A 16595-nucleotide genomic window follows, 5' to 3' on the forward strand; every position below is an offset into this window, starting at 1 on the left:
TACTGAAGCCTTTTCGAAATCCATCTTGTTCGGGAGGCTGGAAGTCGTAAAACCTACGAGCTAGACGATTCGTAATGACTCTCGAAAACAACTTATAGGTCACATGACTCAGCAGAGAGATGGGTCTATAATTCTTCTGCAGGGTATTATCACCCATTTTGAAGAACAGCACCACCACGCTCCTGTGCCATGCCTCTGGCTTCAGAGTCAGTGGTTTTGAAATAAAACAGTCATAGAAGTTATTCTAAATTTTTATTTTTATGTATTTTTATTAGCATTTAACATTAATAACTTAGAGACCACAGGTCTTACAATTACTTTAACTTAGATAATTAAAAGTGATAATTGAAATTATCAATAAGAAAAAAATGCAACTTTTACTTAGGTATAACAAAACTAATGTACCTACCTATAACAAACAAATAATATTTGGTAATATTTCTACTATCATTTTAATAAAAATGAAGACGCTTGCGGTGTAAGTAATAAAATCGTTATTTTTGTACCTACCTTTAGAACAAAGGAAAGTGACCTAAATCCTAAAAATTAGATTGAATTGACAAATGAATATAAAACCAGCCATTATGTGAATATGGAGCACACTAAACAAGTAGGTAGACCATTTTTATTTTTATACTAGCTGATTCCTGCGACTTCGTCCGCGTGGATTTACGTTTTTTAAAATCCCGTGGGAACTCTTTGATTTTTCGGGATTGTTGTCGTTGCTTGGTACCTACAATACCTAACAAAAAAAGAATGAATGAAATCGGACTACGCGTTAATGAACTACAACTCAGTATACATTTTAACTTTCGTCACCTCTCCTACGGGAACCATGCTGAATTTCGGGATAAAAAGTATCCTATATTCTTCCTCATAGTATGACCTCAAATCGTACCAAGTTTCATTGGAATCCATTCAGTAGTTTCAGCGTGATGCGCGGCCGTGATACAGACAGACAGACAGACAGACAGATAGACAGACAGACAGACAAAAATGAAAAAAATTACAGTTTTGGGTTCAGTATCGATTATAGAGTGCCCTCGAAAAAAAAATTTCAAAATATCTTCAATGTACAGAATTTGACCTGTTACAGTTTTATTATAAGTATTGATAAATATTTATTTTCACTCTAACAAAAAACTTGTATTAAGTAGATTTACAGCAGGTCACATTCCTTTGAATGATAAATCGGTAGATAGGTACCTACTACTACACATTCTATTATTGTTTATCACAAAAATATTTCTAAGTTAGAAAATTGATTAGCACCTTCTAAAACGAAGGGTAATGTCCTTAACGCTAAATAAGTACTTTTTGTTAATTTATGCTTTTAAGTTAATCATATTCGGTAAATCACCTACCCAAAAAGCTCTTAGGAGCTAAGAAGTAAGTAAGTTTCGAATTATAATTATTTTTAATACATTAGGAATGAGATTTGACTTACAAGTCCAACTGCATTCCCTAAGACAATAATTATTATTAAAAAATGCACATTTAGATATGATTCATACAATCGTGGTAATCATGGTCTGGCCTCTGATCATGATCCATGCTCAATGGCTTATCCAAAACACTGAAGTTCAATCTTCTACTTTCGCGAAAAAATGGTTATTTCCAGGACTTATCATTCTCAATGTTGCAATAATAATTGGCATTTAAGGCTTTAGCCTGAAATGCCAGTTAAAATATTTACGGCCTGTTTCAAAACCGCCAAATAAAGTTTATTTGACAAATAAATTTGACTTGGCCAATACAAAAACAGCCAAAACGTCGTTATTCGTCAGGTAAAGTTAATGAATTAAAAAAACAGACCCTTTTACAGACAGACGGTACAGCTCTTGCAATTCACGAAGGCGAGTGAACGTTACTTGTGGTTAGGTCGTATACATGGGCATTGCGTAAGTGTGCGTGCATGTCGGACCAATCAGCCGCGAGCAAGCCAAGCGCTCGCAAACGCACACATTTAGTGTACCTTACTTATACAGATACAACTTAAACAAAAGCATGAGCCACTCGCCATCGTGAAATGCAAGAACTATACCTAGTGGTAAAATTATTCATTAATTTTAATGTGGAATCACATTTACTTCGAGACTCAAAGAGAACAAACCAATAACCATGATCAGGATCAGCACAATAGCTTGAAACAAACTTAAAAACGTCAAAGTTCTGACTAGACAATCACACACGCACACATTTAAGGCCACTTTTCAGTCTCGAGCCTTCTCAAATCACACTGAAGTTTCGTCAACTTTTGGCTCACGCGTCAAAACATGAATTTGCGTCCGAAGAACGCGATGGCTTCTTCAATCCATTTTCATTTAATATCAATTGGATACACAATCGCATAGATGTCTGATGCGTTATTTAATTATAACTCCGGGACTTCTTTGATATTCCACAGGAAGGAATATATGCATCAACTTGTCTATCTCGCCGCGACACAGCGGGCAGCGTTCGCATCTGAAACAAAAATATAAGATTTAGCTGAAAAACTTTTTGCATTTTAGAAAGAGACATTCGGCAACTTTGGTTTCGTAGAGCATCGTCCCTGTCACTAATACCTATGTGACATTTTGCCGCTGACTTGTCAGTCTCAACGACAGAGATAACGCTGTTTTCGTACTGACGACGTCTGTATACACCATCAGTTAGTACACAGCATGGATGTAGTAAATAATAATTTCCGTTAACCGTTTCCTCTTCTCTCTGGTCGATGTACAATATTTTCTGCCGCGTACTGTACCGAACGAGCGCTCTCCTGCAATTCAATCCATATAATCGAGAGGTCGGTGGGGCCATGGGAGGTGCAGGGTGCAATCTTTCCTTCGGGTACTGTACAAAGTTCGTAAAACTTTTTAATGGGCAACTTACCGTGGCGCACACAGGTCGCAGCAGACGACGTGCCTGCACGGCAGGAACAGCGTGTCCATGGGTGCGTCCATGCACACGCGGCACGCCAGCGACTCGCCCCCAGCACCCCCTGCACCTGCGCCGTGGCCCACGCACCCGCGCGACCCGGACCGGGACCGCGATCGGGACTCCTGCGAACAGACGACATTTTAATTTCATGTTTGTAGGTGATCAAAATCTATAATTGGGATTGCTGTGGTGATGGCCATTGATGTACCAGGTGATGGCGTATAAAATTCATGGTGATGAGTATGCCAGAAGATACAAAACGTACAAGTTTTGTCTGGAACTCGAGGATAATGGATCTACTGATAATAATCTGATGGCGGGAAGTCACTGGGCAACTGGGCAACTTGCTAAACTTTAAGTTCTAAGAGTGACGACTCCGTGTCTTCACGCTAAATAGACGGAAAAGTGAAGAAATCTGCTCAGAAAAATTATGAAGATGAAACATAGATCTATAGGTTTGGTTCTGTATGTAAATCCTCCTGAAGTCATTGCCAACTTGAGTGGCCTGTTTGGATTATGGGGTTGGCAGAGTTGGACCAGTGGTGTCACGGTCAGCGGAAGAGAAACCCTAAACAGGAAGAAGATGGGTTGGTAGTTGTACACACCTCGTGTCCAGCCCCCGCGGCAGAGCGGCGCCGGGCGCGCGGCTCGTGCGGACCCCGCGCGTGCGCGTCGCGCCGTGCGCGGTCGTGCACCTCGCGACATGTGCGCCGGATGTCGAACACGTATCGACGGCCCAGCGTCGATGAGTCGTTGAATATTGACGCTATTGTGCCCTGGGAGAAAAAAATCACTACGTTAACACAATTTGTCGGGGAGGTCTTCTCACACTTCCTGCAGAGGAAGCGGGGAAATCCGTTCGGGGTTGTTCGGCTCCCTGCGGATGATCTCCATCGCACACCTATAAGACGGTGCGGTCCTTGGATAGTCACTTGTACGGGACATGCGTGGCGTGATTGTGGCTCTAGCCGACTTGGCTTAGGCGACGGCGGCGGCGACGTTCGTTCAATACTAATGATTTTAAATGAAAAAGGGCCGTGATAGCCTAGTGGACGTCCTATTATTCGAGAGGTCAGGAGTGCCCTCGGGCACGATGTGCGTCTTAAGCAATTAAATGTCACTTGCTTTAACGGCGAAGGAAAACGTTGTCAGAAAACCTGCATGCTCGTGAGTTCTCCATAATGTTCTCAAAAGTGCATAAAGACTTATTATTATATTTTTGGTTTATTATTGCAAATGTTGGTACATTTAAAATTCTTAGGAAAACTAAATTAAAATAAAAGAATGTTAAGACCTTATAAATGTGGCTTTAAAGTTAGGTTTATGTATACCTACTTGCCACATTTTCCTGTTGTAACATTATAACATTCTAAACTACAATTTATAAAGGTCAACATACTGCGTCTCAAATAAATTAATATACTTAGGTAGTTGGCTATGATAGAAGAGGTAGATGTGTTACATGTACGCGTCTAAAAGAGAAGACTGCCAACTAAGACACGAATGTCCAACCTCGTAGTCATTTTAAGGGTCCCGTTCCGTACCTCAAAAGGAAAAAGGAACCCTTATAAGATCACTTTGTTGTCTGTCTGTTCATCGTGTCTATCAAGAAAACCTATAGGGCACTTCCCGTTGACCTAGAATCACTAGAAGAAATTTGAAAGGTAGGTAGGTCTTATAACACAAGTAAAGGAATAAATCCTAAAACCTGGAATATGTGGTTACATCACAAAAAAAAGAAATGTGTTCATGAACAAATAATTAGTATTTCTTAATTTTCAAAGTAAGATAACTATACCAAGTGGGGAATCATATGAAAGGGTTTTATCTGTACATTCTAAAACAGATTTTTATTTATTTTTATGCATCATAGTTTTTGAATTATCGTGCAAAATGTCATTAAAATACGATTGTAGTACGGAACCCTCAGTGCGCGAGTCTGACTCGAACTTGGCCGTAAAAAAATCTTGTAAGGGAAGCTTGATGAGTAGACACGACTTAAGTTCCCAATTTTTTTAGTAAAAATATTATCGTGTGTGTAGGAAATGCACAAATTATTATGAAAGAAAACTAGATAAGTAGATAAAGACTAATAAGGGATTACATATCACTCATATTTCATCTAATTTTTTAATTACTTATTTCTATGTTCTGTGAGCAAGAACAGATTTCATACGCCAGTCGCCACCATGTGAACGTCTTTGCATAGTAAGTACCATAGCAGTTTTTTTGCAAATCCACTTAACTGGTTTCTTACAAGTTACAACATATTAAAAAAAATCTTTGTAAGTACTTAATAATTTAAGCATATGCCAGTGACACACCTTCCGCCATGAATAAGTAACGATTAATTACTATGTTTATTGATTAGCACCGCTGATCAAAGTCCAAACGAATACTTGTTCAACTCCGACTCCGACTTATTCAAATTAGCTACGTCGAAAATCAAAATACTTAAGTGGTCGTAAAAATGCCGTAGGCTGACCAATCACTAACTCATATAAGTATATCCAATAGAATAAGTTTTGAATAAGTAGATTACTATCATTTCACGACATTTTAAATCTGAATCTACATAATATATAGGTCGTAGGTAATAATTGAAATGCGAAAGTGTGTCTGAATGTCTGTCTTACGTTTTCACGGCCCATCCTATAACCGATTTTGATGAGGTACAGAGATCCCAAATTCAAATTCCGGTAAATCAGAGAGTTCCTACTTTTAAAAACTGAGACTTTAAAAAAAAGTAAAGTTAATGTTGCGAAACTAAATCCACGTAGATAAATGAAGTTGTGAACATCATCTAGTTTCTAGTATACCTAAGTAGGTATTAAATAGATAGAACAAAAATTAGGTAGGTACGTCATAATTTTAATCACCTCAAAATATTTTTATGATTATAATGAAGATAATGTTACAACAGGTGAATCCGTGTGAACTATCCTTTGTCTTCATATGCGAACAAAACGGTGACACGCGGCTCACGCCATTTTGTTCTACATTGCGGTGTTGTGTACATAATAATAAATATCCTGCCAACCGAATTTCGGCCATGGCGGCCAATCTCCACAGAGATTAGCCAACTGCGCGGGAGATATTATAGTGCACAAGTGTGTGCGCAAATACAGGTGCATTCTCTATTCCCTCACTCTCATAGCCCCATGGGACGGAAATCCGACACGACCGGAGAGAGATCAGGCGCAGGACCGACGACTTTACGTGCTCTCCGAGGCACGGGGGTGCTTCACCGCCAACTTCCTAACTCCGGGCTTAATACAGAGAATTTCCTAGAATAATCTAATAAGTAGGTTTACCTGACTATTTTTGGCTCGACGCGACCCGGGAATCGAACCCAGGACCTCGTCGTCTGCAGTCGAACATGCTAACCACTTGACCAACAAGGCAGTGTTGTGTAGCTGTACATCATCATCATCGTCAACCGATAGACGTCCACTGCTGAACATAGGTCTCTTGTAGGAACTTCCACACGCCACGGTCTTGCACCGCCTCGCCTGAATCAAGCGGCTCCCTGCGACTCATCTGATGTCGTCCGTCCACGTAGTGGGGGGGTCTTCCAACGCTACGCCTTCCGGTGCGATGTTGCCATTCCAGCACCTTGGGACCCCACTCACTGTCTATCGGTTTTTCGAACTATGTGCCCCGCCCATTGCTACTTCAGTTTCGCAACCCGTTGAGGTATGTAGCTGTACACATAAACAAACCCACCTTCAGATCTCTGATGAACTGTTCAGTGACGTCACTCCTGACCGTTTCGCAGCAGTAGAAGGCGTGTTTCTCGGTGACAGCGCGGTATAGCGCGGCGGCTTGACCGGAAGTCGCCATCTTGACGTACAGCGTCGCCTCGTGGCCCTCGTTCGTGACGTAGGACAGTTGGAATATCCTACGTTGTGGTTGAGCTCGGTGGATCGCGGTGTAAGGGATACTGAAAAGATTAATTCATTTCGTTTATTTTTATTGATTGCTAGCGGCCCGCCCCGAGTTCGCCCACGACTATGTTCGCGTGGATACAGGTTTTTTTAATCCCACAGGAACTATTTGATTTTCCGGAATAAAAATAAAAAGCCATGTTTTAAGTCAGGGTATACATCTCCATTCCCAGCCAAATCAGCCTAATCGTTTTTGCGTTAAAGAGTAAAAAATATAGGTAGGTAGGTACACACACTCACAGATATACAAACTTTTGACTTACTAGGTAGGTACCAGTGGCGTGCAGCTCATAGAGGCATAAAAGCACTGCTTACCCAAGAAATAGTTACCCTAGTTGAAATAGCTTAATACTCAATGTAAGTAGGTACCTTCCTAACTACTGCTTACCCTGGCTTTGAACACTGTGCACGCCACTGGTAGGTACCTACCATTTTGGCTACAATCTGATCTGTTCTGAATCGGACGATCTGCTGGCAAGTAATGATGCAGCCTAAGATGGAGCGCGCTTGAATAAAAGATGCCTATTCACTCTACTTTTCGAATGGGCAAAGAATAGTGATTCGGGATATTACCTTCCACATATACGCATAAACTCATATTTGCATACTTGATACAAATAAGAAATATGTAAGTACCTACTGGCTTGTTTAAAAAAATTGGGTGCACCTAATAAAATAGACTAAATCATTTGATTTACATTTTTAAGACGCAAATACAGTAATCCAGACTGGACTGCCTTGGAAAGACTAGAACTGAGAAATATTCACGATGGAATTTCATTCAAATATAAGTATAAAAATATTTTCTTTTATACTATATCCTCAACAACAACATGCAAATCAATATGCGAATTATGTATTATACGAAACAATAAATGATTTAAAATACGCACTAATTATTAACAATTTGGCGTCGTAATTGACTATACCAACCAATACCTACCAACTTAGTATTTATTTTATCTACACTAATATTATAAAGAGGAAAACTTTGTTTGTTTGTTTGTTTGTTTGTTTGTTTGTTTGTTTGTACTGAATAGGCTCAAAAACTACTGGACCGATTTTAAAAATTCTTTCACCATTCGAAAGCTACATTATCCACGAGTAACATAGGCTATATTTTATTTTGGAAAAAAATAGGGTTCCGTAAGATATTTGGGTTTTTCGGACACAAGGTGTAAAAAATCAACCAGAAAAGTTACTTATTTTGCGTACGCTGCCTAAACTATAAAAGATAGAACCATAAAATGTTCTAATTAATTGTAGATCTTATAAATATCTACAAAAAAGTCCGCGACACACTATACCCATCTATGTCGAGTGAGGCACAGCAACCATTTTTTTATTTGAAAATCTTGAATTTTTTTTGGACTACATTTAAACGCGTTTATTTTACTCATGCTATTAATCCTTATCAAAATAAATGATTTCATCACTAAGAACAGTTTATGGAGATAATATTTGGTCTTTGAATGATTAAAATTGGACGTTTGGTTTTGAAGTTATGGCGAAATTAAAATATTACGATTTCTGCTGCACGGCCCGTTGTCTACACTAATATTATAAAGAGGAAAACTTTGTTTGTTTGTTTGTTTGTTTGTTTGTTTGTTTGATTGTACTGAATAGGCTCAAAAACTACTGGACCGATTTTAAAAATTCTTTCACCATTCGAAAGCTACATTATCCACGAGTAACATAGGCTATATTTTATTTTGGAAAAAAATAGGGTTCCGTAAGATATTTGGGTTTTTCGGACACAAGGTGTAAAAAATCAACCAGAAAAGTTACTTATTTTGCGTACGCTGCCTAAACTATAAAAGATAGAACCATAAAATGTTCTAATTAATTGTAGATCTTATAAATATCTACAAAAAAGTCCGCGACACACTATACCCATCTATGTCGAGTGAGGCACAGCAACCATTTTTTTATTTAAAAATCTCGAATTTTTTTTGGACTACATTTAAACGCGTTTATTTTACTCATGCTATTAATCCTTATCAAAATAAATGATTTCATCACTAAGAACAGTTTATGGAGATAATATTTGGTCTTTGAATGATTAAAATTGGACGTTTGAGAGGTAATGTCGTTAAGTTTGTTTGTAGGGGGTAATCTTTAGAACTACTGAACCGATTTTAAAAATTCTTTCACCAGTAGAAAGCTACATTATTCCTGAGTGACATAGGCTACACGGGATCTTTAAAAACCTAAATCTACGCGGGCGAAGCCGCGGGGATCAGCTAGTATTATATAAAGAGGTAATGTCGTTAAGTTTGTTTGTAGGGGGTAATCTTTAGAACTACTCAACCGATTTTAAAAATTCTTTCACCAGTAGAAAGCTACATTATTCCTGAGTGACATAGGCTATACGGGATCTTTAAAAACCTAAATCTACGCGGGCGAAGCCGCGGGGATCAGCTATCATACATAAACCAAGATAAAACAATAATTTCAATTTTCAAGTAATATAATAATACTGAACTAGAAACATTAAATACTAGCTGATGCCCGCGACTTCGTCCGCGTGGATTTAGGATTTTAAAAATCCCGTGCGAACTCTTTGATTTTCCGGGATAAAAGTAGCCTGCATGCATGACGTGAATTCTAATACTACCCCCGAAGAAAATATAAAAAATTAGATAGTATGCTACTTTGACGTAAGATTTTTACATCTTTATTACCTGTTATCTCCCAAAGCCACTATGATCCAAACTTCATAGTCGCTGATCGGTCCTTCCTGTATGGGGCACAATACGCAGAGAAACTTTCAGCTTTTATAAAATAACGAAGGTCTGGAACGCGCTGGCTCTTAGTCTTATATATATATATATAAAAGGAAAAGGTGACTGACTGAATGACTGACTGACTGACTGACTGACTGATCTATCAACGCACAGCTCAAACTACTGGACGGATCGGGCTGAAATTTGGCATGCAGATAGCTATTATGACGTAGGCATCCGCTAAGAAAGGATTTTTGAAAATTCAACTCCAAAGGGGGTGAAATAGGGTTTTGAAATTTTGTAGTCCACGCGGACGAAGTCGCGAGCATAAGCTAGTTTTAAAATAAATTAGTAAGTACCTATACAAAACCACTCATAGAGTTATGATAACCACATCACTGATTTTAATAGATGCCCGCGACATCTTCCGCTTGGATATAAAAATCCTGCCGGAACTCTTTGTCTTTCCGGAATAAAAGAAGGCGGATAGAGATAGCTTGCATTCCGGAGACGGATATATTATCATATAATAGGCTACTTTTTATCACGGAAAATCAAAGAGTATCCACAAAATTTCAATAAAACTGAAACACACGGTTGAAGCCACGGGCATCATCTAGTATTCAACTATTTTTTCTTTTTAGAGGGTATCAGGTATCAGTGTCACTTAGTTAGTCCACGTTGTTTAGGACATCTAGAAGTGTGAGAGCACGGTATTTACTCGTGATAAGATAGACTTTGGCTGACTGGCTCAGCTGAGCAAACCTTTAGAGCAAACAAAGTCGCGCAAATAAACGCCAGTGCGAAAATAGATATGCGTTACTAATACCTAAATACCAATATTATAAACAAAATGCAAATGTGTGGACAATAAAGCCTGAGTTACTTATTTGCCTTATGTGGTGCTACCCACTACGTAAATAGAATGTTACAAAGGTCCATCGTTTACAAAGGTGTTTTTGCATATTTTATGCGTACCTATGTTTACATGAAATGCATTACAGTTTACTAATTAAAAGGAATATTCATTCTTAAATATTATCTACTGATGTACCACCTACTTATTGAACAATCAAGCAAGAGTTATATAGAACACCTCTTTTATTATGCTCCCGAGGCTCCTGAGTTCTGTACCTAACTCTTTGATTGACCAAGATGAAAAGTAACGAACATGTCAGATAGACCTAGATAGATAGATAGGCGAACGGAACGAGCTGCGAATGGGACGAGCTGCGCATGGGACGAAATGCGAATGGGACGAGCTGCGAATGGGACGAGATGCAAAAGGGACGAAATACGAATGGGACGAGCTGCGAATTGGACGAGTTGTGGGACGGATTGCTAACAAACCGTGAAAGATAACAGACAAGCAGACACTTTCGCATTTATAATTTAGGTAGTATGGAATATTTGGAGTAATAGTATGGATGATAAATTAATAACCCAAATAATAAGTAGGTACCTTCTTGTAAACAACAAAAAGCAACTAGATTAATATATATAAAAGAGAAGATAGCATGAAATATGATATTTGATAAGGCCGATGCGGATATTATCCTATACGATGATGACGTCAATGCCTTTGAAAACATTGTTTGTGATAAATGAAATAAACTTATCTGGGTTATTCTACTTATTAACATCTTTATTTTGTGCATCACTTAATTCCAAATCTACCTGTGTGAGTTCAATGACATATTATTTTTCTTTGTTAAATGCTCTGTTCGTTAGGTATTTTTTGTATCTTTGTTAAAGATTGAAGGAGCCTGTAGAGCCTTGATGCTATAATAATATCTCTGACAAATAGAGCCGATAATGAGAACAAATAGCCATCTTTAGCACATGTTATTAGTTCCTCGTGGATATATTATTATCGTATATTGCAAAATAGACGATATAGGGTTACCTAGAATCTAGATGATATTCATAGGCATTCCAAAGTCCAAACCGTGGTAGTCTTATGACGATTCAAAAGCAATCATTAAAGTTTATTTGAATAAATAATATTTTTTACATAGAGTCGTAAGTCTTTATTATCTACATAATGATTCAATGTAGGTAAGTTTAGTACATTGCGAATAACGTATTCTTTTTTGTTTGTAATTAATAATTTAAAGTGTAAAGTAGGTAGTGGTTAAAAGTCAATTAATTTATCTCACCTTTGTTTCTCAACACCGATATCGTGGTCTCCATTACATGCTGGCCTGTACACCACGATTCCATGAGGTCCGACACCAACACATGTACTAAGTCTGCACCCACAGCCTCCGCCACTTTGCCCAGAGGCTAAACAACCTACTGTAGCCCCGCCATCTATCTCCTGCTCGTCTCTTGCCCTTAGCTCTTCAACTTGTCGATGATATGATAAATGGCTGTACAGGTTGTAGGCATTATTGCTCTGCGTGACAGGTTTGCAAAAGAACAGTTCCTCTCCAAACGATTCAAGTTTGGATATTTCTTTTAATAGCCTGTATTCGGCTTGTGAAGCACGCATTCCAACTATTTGGCAGTGATATTCGATAATCTTCTCCATATGGTCGTCTGGTTTTTCACCCTGCAATAATTAAGAAAGACTTTTATCATTTCTACAAATAAAAACTCCATTCTTAAATCATATTCATCTTCACTTAAAATCTAGAACCTTTTCAAGGTTGGGATGGAAAAGCCCATTTACATATTTATACACGGTCGACTGCAGCCTCTTCAAGAACACAGTAGTTCAAAATAATTTTTGACATAAAAAGTTAGTATTCCACACACTTCAGTAATAATTAAGTATAATGTCGGTAATATATTTAAATCTAACCTGTGGTCCGATTTTGTGGCATTCAGCGTACACGTGTGATGGAACATCAGGATCGCAATCGCCCGTTTCCGCTTGAGCAATGTAGGCTATAATCCTACGTGCAACTTCTTGATCAGCCACGACCAATCTGCCTTCAATAAGGTCCAATTTCGCGTGAAGGTAAAATTGGTGTCGAGTGGGCTCGTTTATGAGCAGATGCGGTGGGACCCAGAATTTGACACGCAAGTCGAGACGCCGGCTTGGGAAGCGATGGGGGTCTAAGTGGTTGCGGAGGTTCACCCATCTTCCGGGACCAGATCCAGAACAGACGCGGAGACCGAAGTAGTCCGATTCTGCGCCTATTTCTAACTTCTCGCATACCTGGAAAAGAGATTTTAATATAAATAAAATGTATTAGGTATAAAATCATTTTATTAGGCCTATTATGTTCTAAACATGAAATTGCTTTTGTGATTACTTTAATAACATGTCGTAGAATTAATAAAAGCTATCATTACTATTATGGCAGGCAAATTAATCTTTTCGGAATTCTAAAATCATTAGGACGTAAACTACTTGTAGACTACACGTATAATGTTATTGTTGTATGCATCTTTTTACCAAGTTCCCTTTATTACCTATCTAATTTTTTAGGTTCCAATGTCATTTACAACTGTTCCCTCAGTTTTTTATCTAATAAAGACAAATAATAAACTGTTGTTCAAATGTTTTGATTTCATCTTTGGCTATTTTCATTTTCTCTAACTATTTCAATTTTATTTGCCTTAAGACTTTGGGTGGGACTCAGCCGCGGGCAAATTACGGGTATTATATAAATGTTATAGGTGTATAGGAATCGTAGTCTGTAATTACTTGGCGGTATGTCTGACATTACTGGCAATGAGTTCAGACATCTAGTTTGGTAACTAATAATTTTTATTTGTGAAAGTGCCTCTATAAAATAATCGTTAAATTTTGCCTTGGGTTTCTCTTCAGATACCTACATATTATATCTTTTAGCGCTATAGGTGATTTCATTTGTGTGATAGAAGTTTGCAAGTATAACAGTGGTTGCAAATACATATAGGTACATACATACATATACCTATTTTATTCGCCGTTCTTCACATTTTCTGTTTGGAAAAGTATTTATTAATTAGCAATGACTTATATGTATACTACTACTATGTAGTATACATATAAGTCATTGTTAATTAGATCCTAATTCAGGACTGCAAGCTCAAATGATCAAATACAATCTTTTTACTACTACTGTAATATTTTTGGGATTATCGCAACGCATTTGGTTTGTCACTGTTCAAGTGTTCAAACAAGATTTTAAGCAAAGAATTAATCTATGTTAATCTGTACTTTTTAGCCCATGATCCAGATTTAGGTAGGTAGGTACCTAACCTACTATGAATTTGGTATCGTTGTTTTTTCAATGTTCATGATAAATCAAGTTTCCCTGTTCCGAGATTTTCGATGACCAAATCGCTTGATAGGCTTTAGAATTCATGCTTGATAATATGTTTCGGAATACCGAATTTTAAGCTTTTTAGTGACTCTTAGGTATACATCGATGCTCTTAGTTAGTTTTTTTTGTATAAAAATTTAAAAAAGTGATGGATCTGTCAAAAAAAGTTAACGTTCTGTTTGCAAGATTGTTTTAATTTGACTTATGCTTATAACTATGACTATGACTAAATTTTAGCATCTATGAAGCAATTCCTAAGGCTACCTAAACTGCATGATGCATCTAACCTGATGTTATGATGTATTTACAGTTTACACTTTGTATCCCTACTACCTAGGTACCTACCGAGATAGCGCGGACGCTGTGTGCCGTGCCACGGTCGTGCGGGTGGTCCCCACCCCGATTGCCATGTCGACCTGTCGCGAACTATGCATAAACGACGTTAATGCTACTTTTTACATTATAAGTAGGTAGGTAGGTACTAGTGATATCCTTTATGTTGTGTAACTTATTCACACAAGGATTATAGATGCCTACCTGCTTATCCATTTACTAGCTCAAATGGCATCAGATGATCAGAAGCATCATGTATCACTTGTAGATCGTGTTTACTACGGCGACGTTAGTAACCAGATAGAGAGATAAAGTGTCAATGAATGTATGGTTCAAGGTTGGAATGCTTAGTAGGTAGGTACTTACGCACTATAATATCGAAATGTAAGTACTTTTACTATTTGTCATACGATCCCTGCTGTGTGCTAATTATAGGCACGTAGGAAGGTAGGTACTACACTATCAGGATATTTTTTACTATTTTTACTACGAAAATTGTACCTACTCTATGTTAGGTAGGTATATACAATTCTAAACATAGGTACAGTACGCGGCCAAAAGTGATGAACATCGATCTTTAGAAGGAGACAGCAGGTTTGTAGAGCACTGTCTCGGTCGTTGCGGCCGACAAAGCGTCATATGGGTATGAGTGACAAAGACAACGCTTTACAAAGATGAAATGTCATTCTAAAGGCCGATGTTCAACAAATCACTTTCGGCTGCGTAGGTACTGTATGTCGGAGAACAGGAGGATGGCTGATAATTATTATTCATCTTTAGCCGACATCAGAAGGTAGTAATTAATAAGTAGGTACTTTAATCCATGTTCTTTACAAATAGTTCTCAGTAACGTATCGCACATGGAAACCATCAACGTAACACAACCAGATCACCCTAACCTAACCCTACCTATGGTCGCCTCCAACCACCCCTCACAGCGACCCCTCACCTCACTCTAAACTAGCTAACCTAAGCTAAACACTACATCGTGTGATTAGGGCGCAATTGCTATTGCAACCTCTCAATCAAGTCACGACCTACTCCGTTATCTAATCATCTCAAGGTAATCAATCACAACTTCATGAACGCTCTTAAAAGGATCATTGCATCGAATCTCTTACGATCTAAACCAGATCTTATAATTGACTTCTCATTACTAATTCAGAATATCGCAATAGCTCTACCTTCTCCACTCTGTGCACATCTGCATACAGAACACCATAGCATCGTGCGCCACACGCGCCACGACTACTATCCACCCAAATAAGCGATCACAACAGAAACCAGGTAGAATGTAAGCTATTCGATCTCATGGGCAACTCATTGTCTAATCCATTTCAACATTACACGAGAGTCATCAATGATTCTTTACCAACCGGGTTATACGATTCTAAAGCGGGTACTATCAAAGTTAACTTCAAGTTACTATCGCACTAAACTATCACTTCAAACTAATCATTATCTCAACTGCCGGTATATCTCCAATTACACTCTAAATCACTAGCGTCTGCAGAAATAACCTTAACGGATGTCCTTATAATAATCTATCCACTGAGCCAAACGTTAACTCACGAATTACTCTAATATTCACCAATAATTAGTATTCCATATTCGTCAAACAACTAAGCGAACATTATTAATAGTGCTTTGCAGACAAAGTCACCGGATGGCACTAGATGTTACGATTTAACACAATGTACATTAGCATCGAACAATTACTGTTCTAACTATATCACAATCACCGAATTAAATATCACGATTAAGAAACTACCTACCTATCTCAAAGAATAATAATTAGCTAAGGTATAATCTGATACTTAATTAATTTAACGCGAGAGAAAATTGTGAACGACAACAAAATTCGTGCGTGTCAAAGTCCAACTCTGACAACTAAAATAAAGATGGCTACCTTCCGTAGAGTAAAGCTCATACGTTTCTTTTCACGGAGTGTACATACAGTAAGAACTCTTTCAATATCGACCCTCCAATATGTATATAGGTACTCTGGTAGAGGTACCTACCTAAAAGCTACATACATATCTAGAAAGGGTTGAGTTTGGTAAGGTCTAGTATTTAGCTCCATTTGATATAGAATGGGTAGGTAGGTATCTTGTCGTTGTGAAGGCATTGCACGCACATCCCAGGGCAGGGCCGAGGTTCAACGACCACAAAAGAAGACTATACACCGGATAACTTAATATAAATAATAGAGGCTAGGGTATTAAGGAATTAAGCTACTTAGGTAATTGCAGTAACAAATTGTATCAAAGGGGAACATAAATATCAATATGTAACGGCCAAAGATATTCAAATATGTATCATTTAGTATTAGAAACTTGATTAGAAACCTATTAACTATAACAACTATGACAGGTAACTGATAAGTCAAAACTACAACAAAG

General features: G+C 38.0%; 1 protein-coding gene across 1 annotated transcript in view; it reads right to left on the reverse strand.

Moving 5' to 3' along the window:
- Nucleotides 1–235: 235 nt before the first annotated feature.
- Nucleotides 236–16595, reverse strand: part of dnr1 (defense repressor 1) — a 36124-nt gene continuing 19764 nt past the window's right edge. The window contains exons 2-7 of the mRNA XM_034969976.2: nt 12405–12764; nt 11758–12152; nt 6652–6868; nt 3531–3701; nt 2878–3047; nt 236–2466 (exon numbers count right to left, since the gene is read on the reverse strand). Coding sequence (XP_034825867.1) covers nt 2367–2466; nt 2878–3047; nt 3531–3701; nt 6652–6868; nt 11758–12152; nt 12405–12764 — 1413 coding nt within the window. The 3' untranslated portion in view covers nt 236–2366. The remainder of the gene's footprint in view (nt 2467–2877; nt 3048–3530; nt 3702–6651; nt 6869–11757; nt 12153–12404; nt 12765–16595) is intronic.

The sequence above is a fragment of the Maniola hyperantus genome, chromosome 7 (assembly GCF_902806685.2).
Source record: "Maniola hyperantus chromosome 7, iAphHyp1.2, whole genome shotgun sequence".
NCBI classification, from domain to species: domain Eukaryota; kingdom Metazoa; phylum Arthropoda; class Insecta; order Lepidoptera; family Nymphalidae; genus Maniola; species Maniola hyperantus.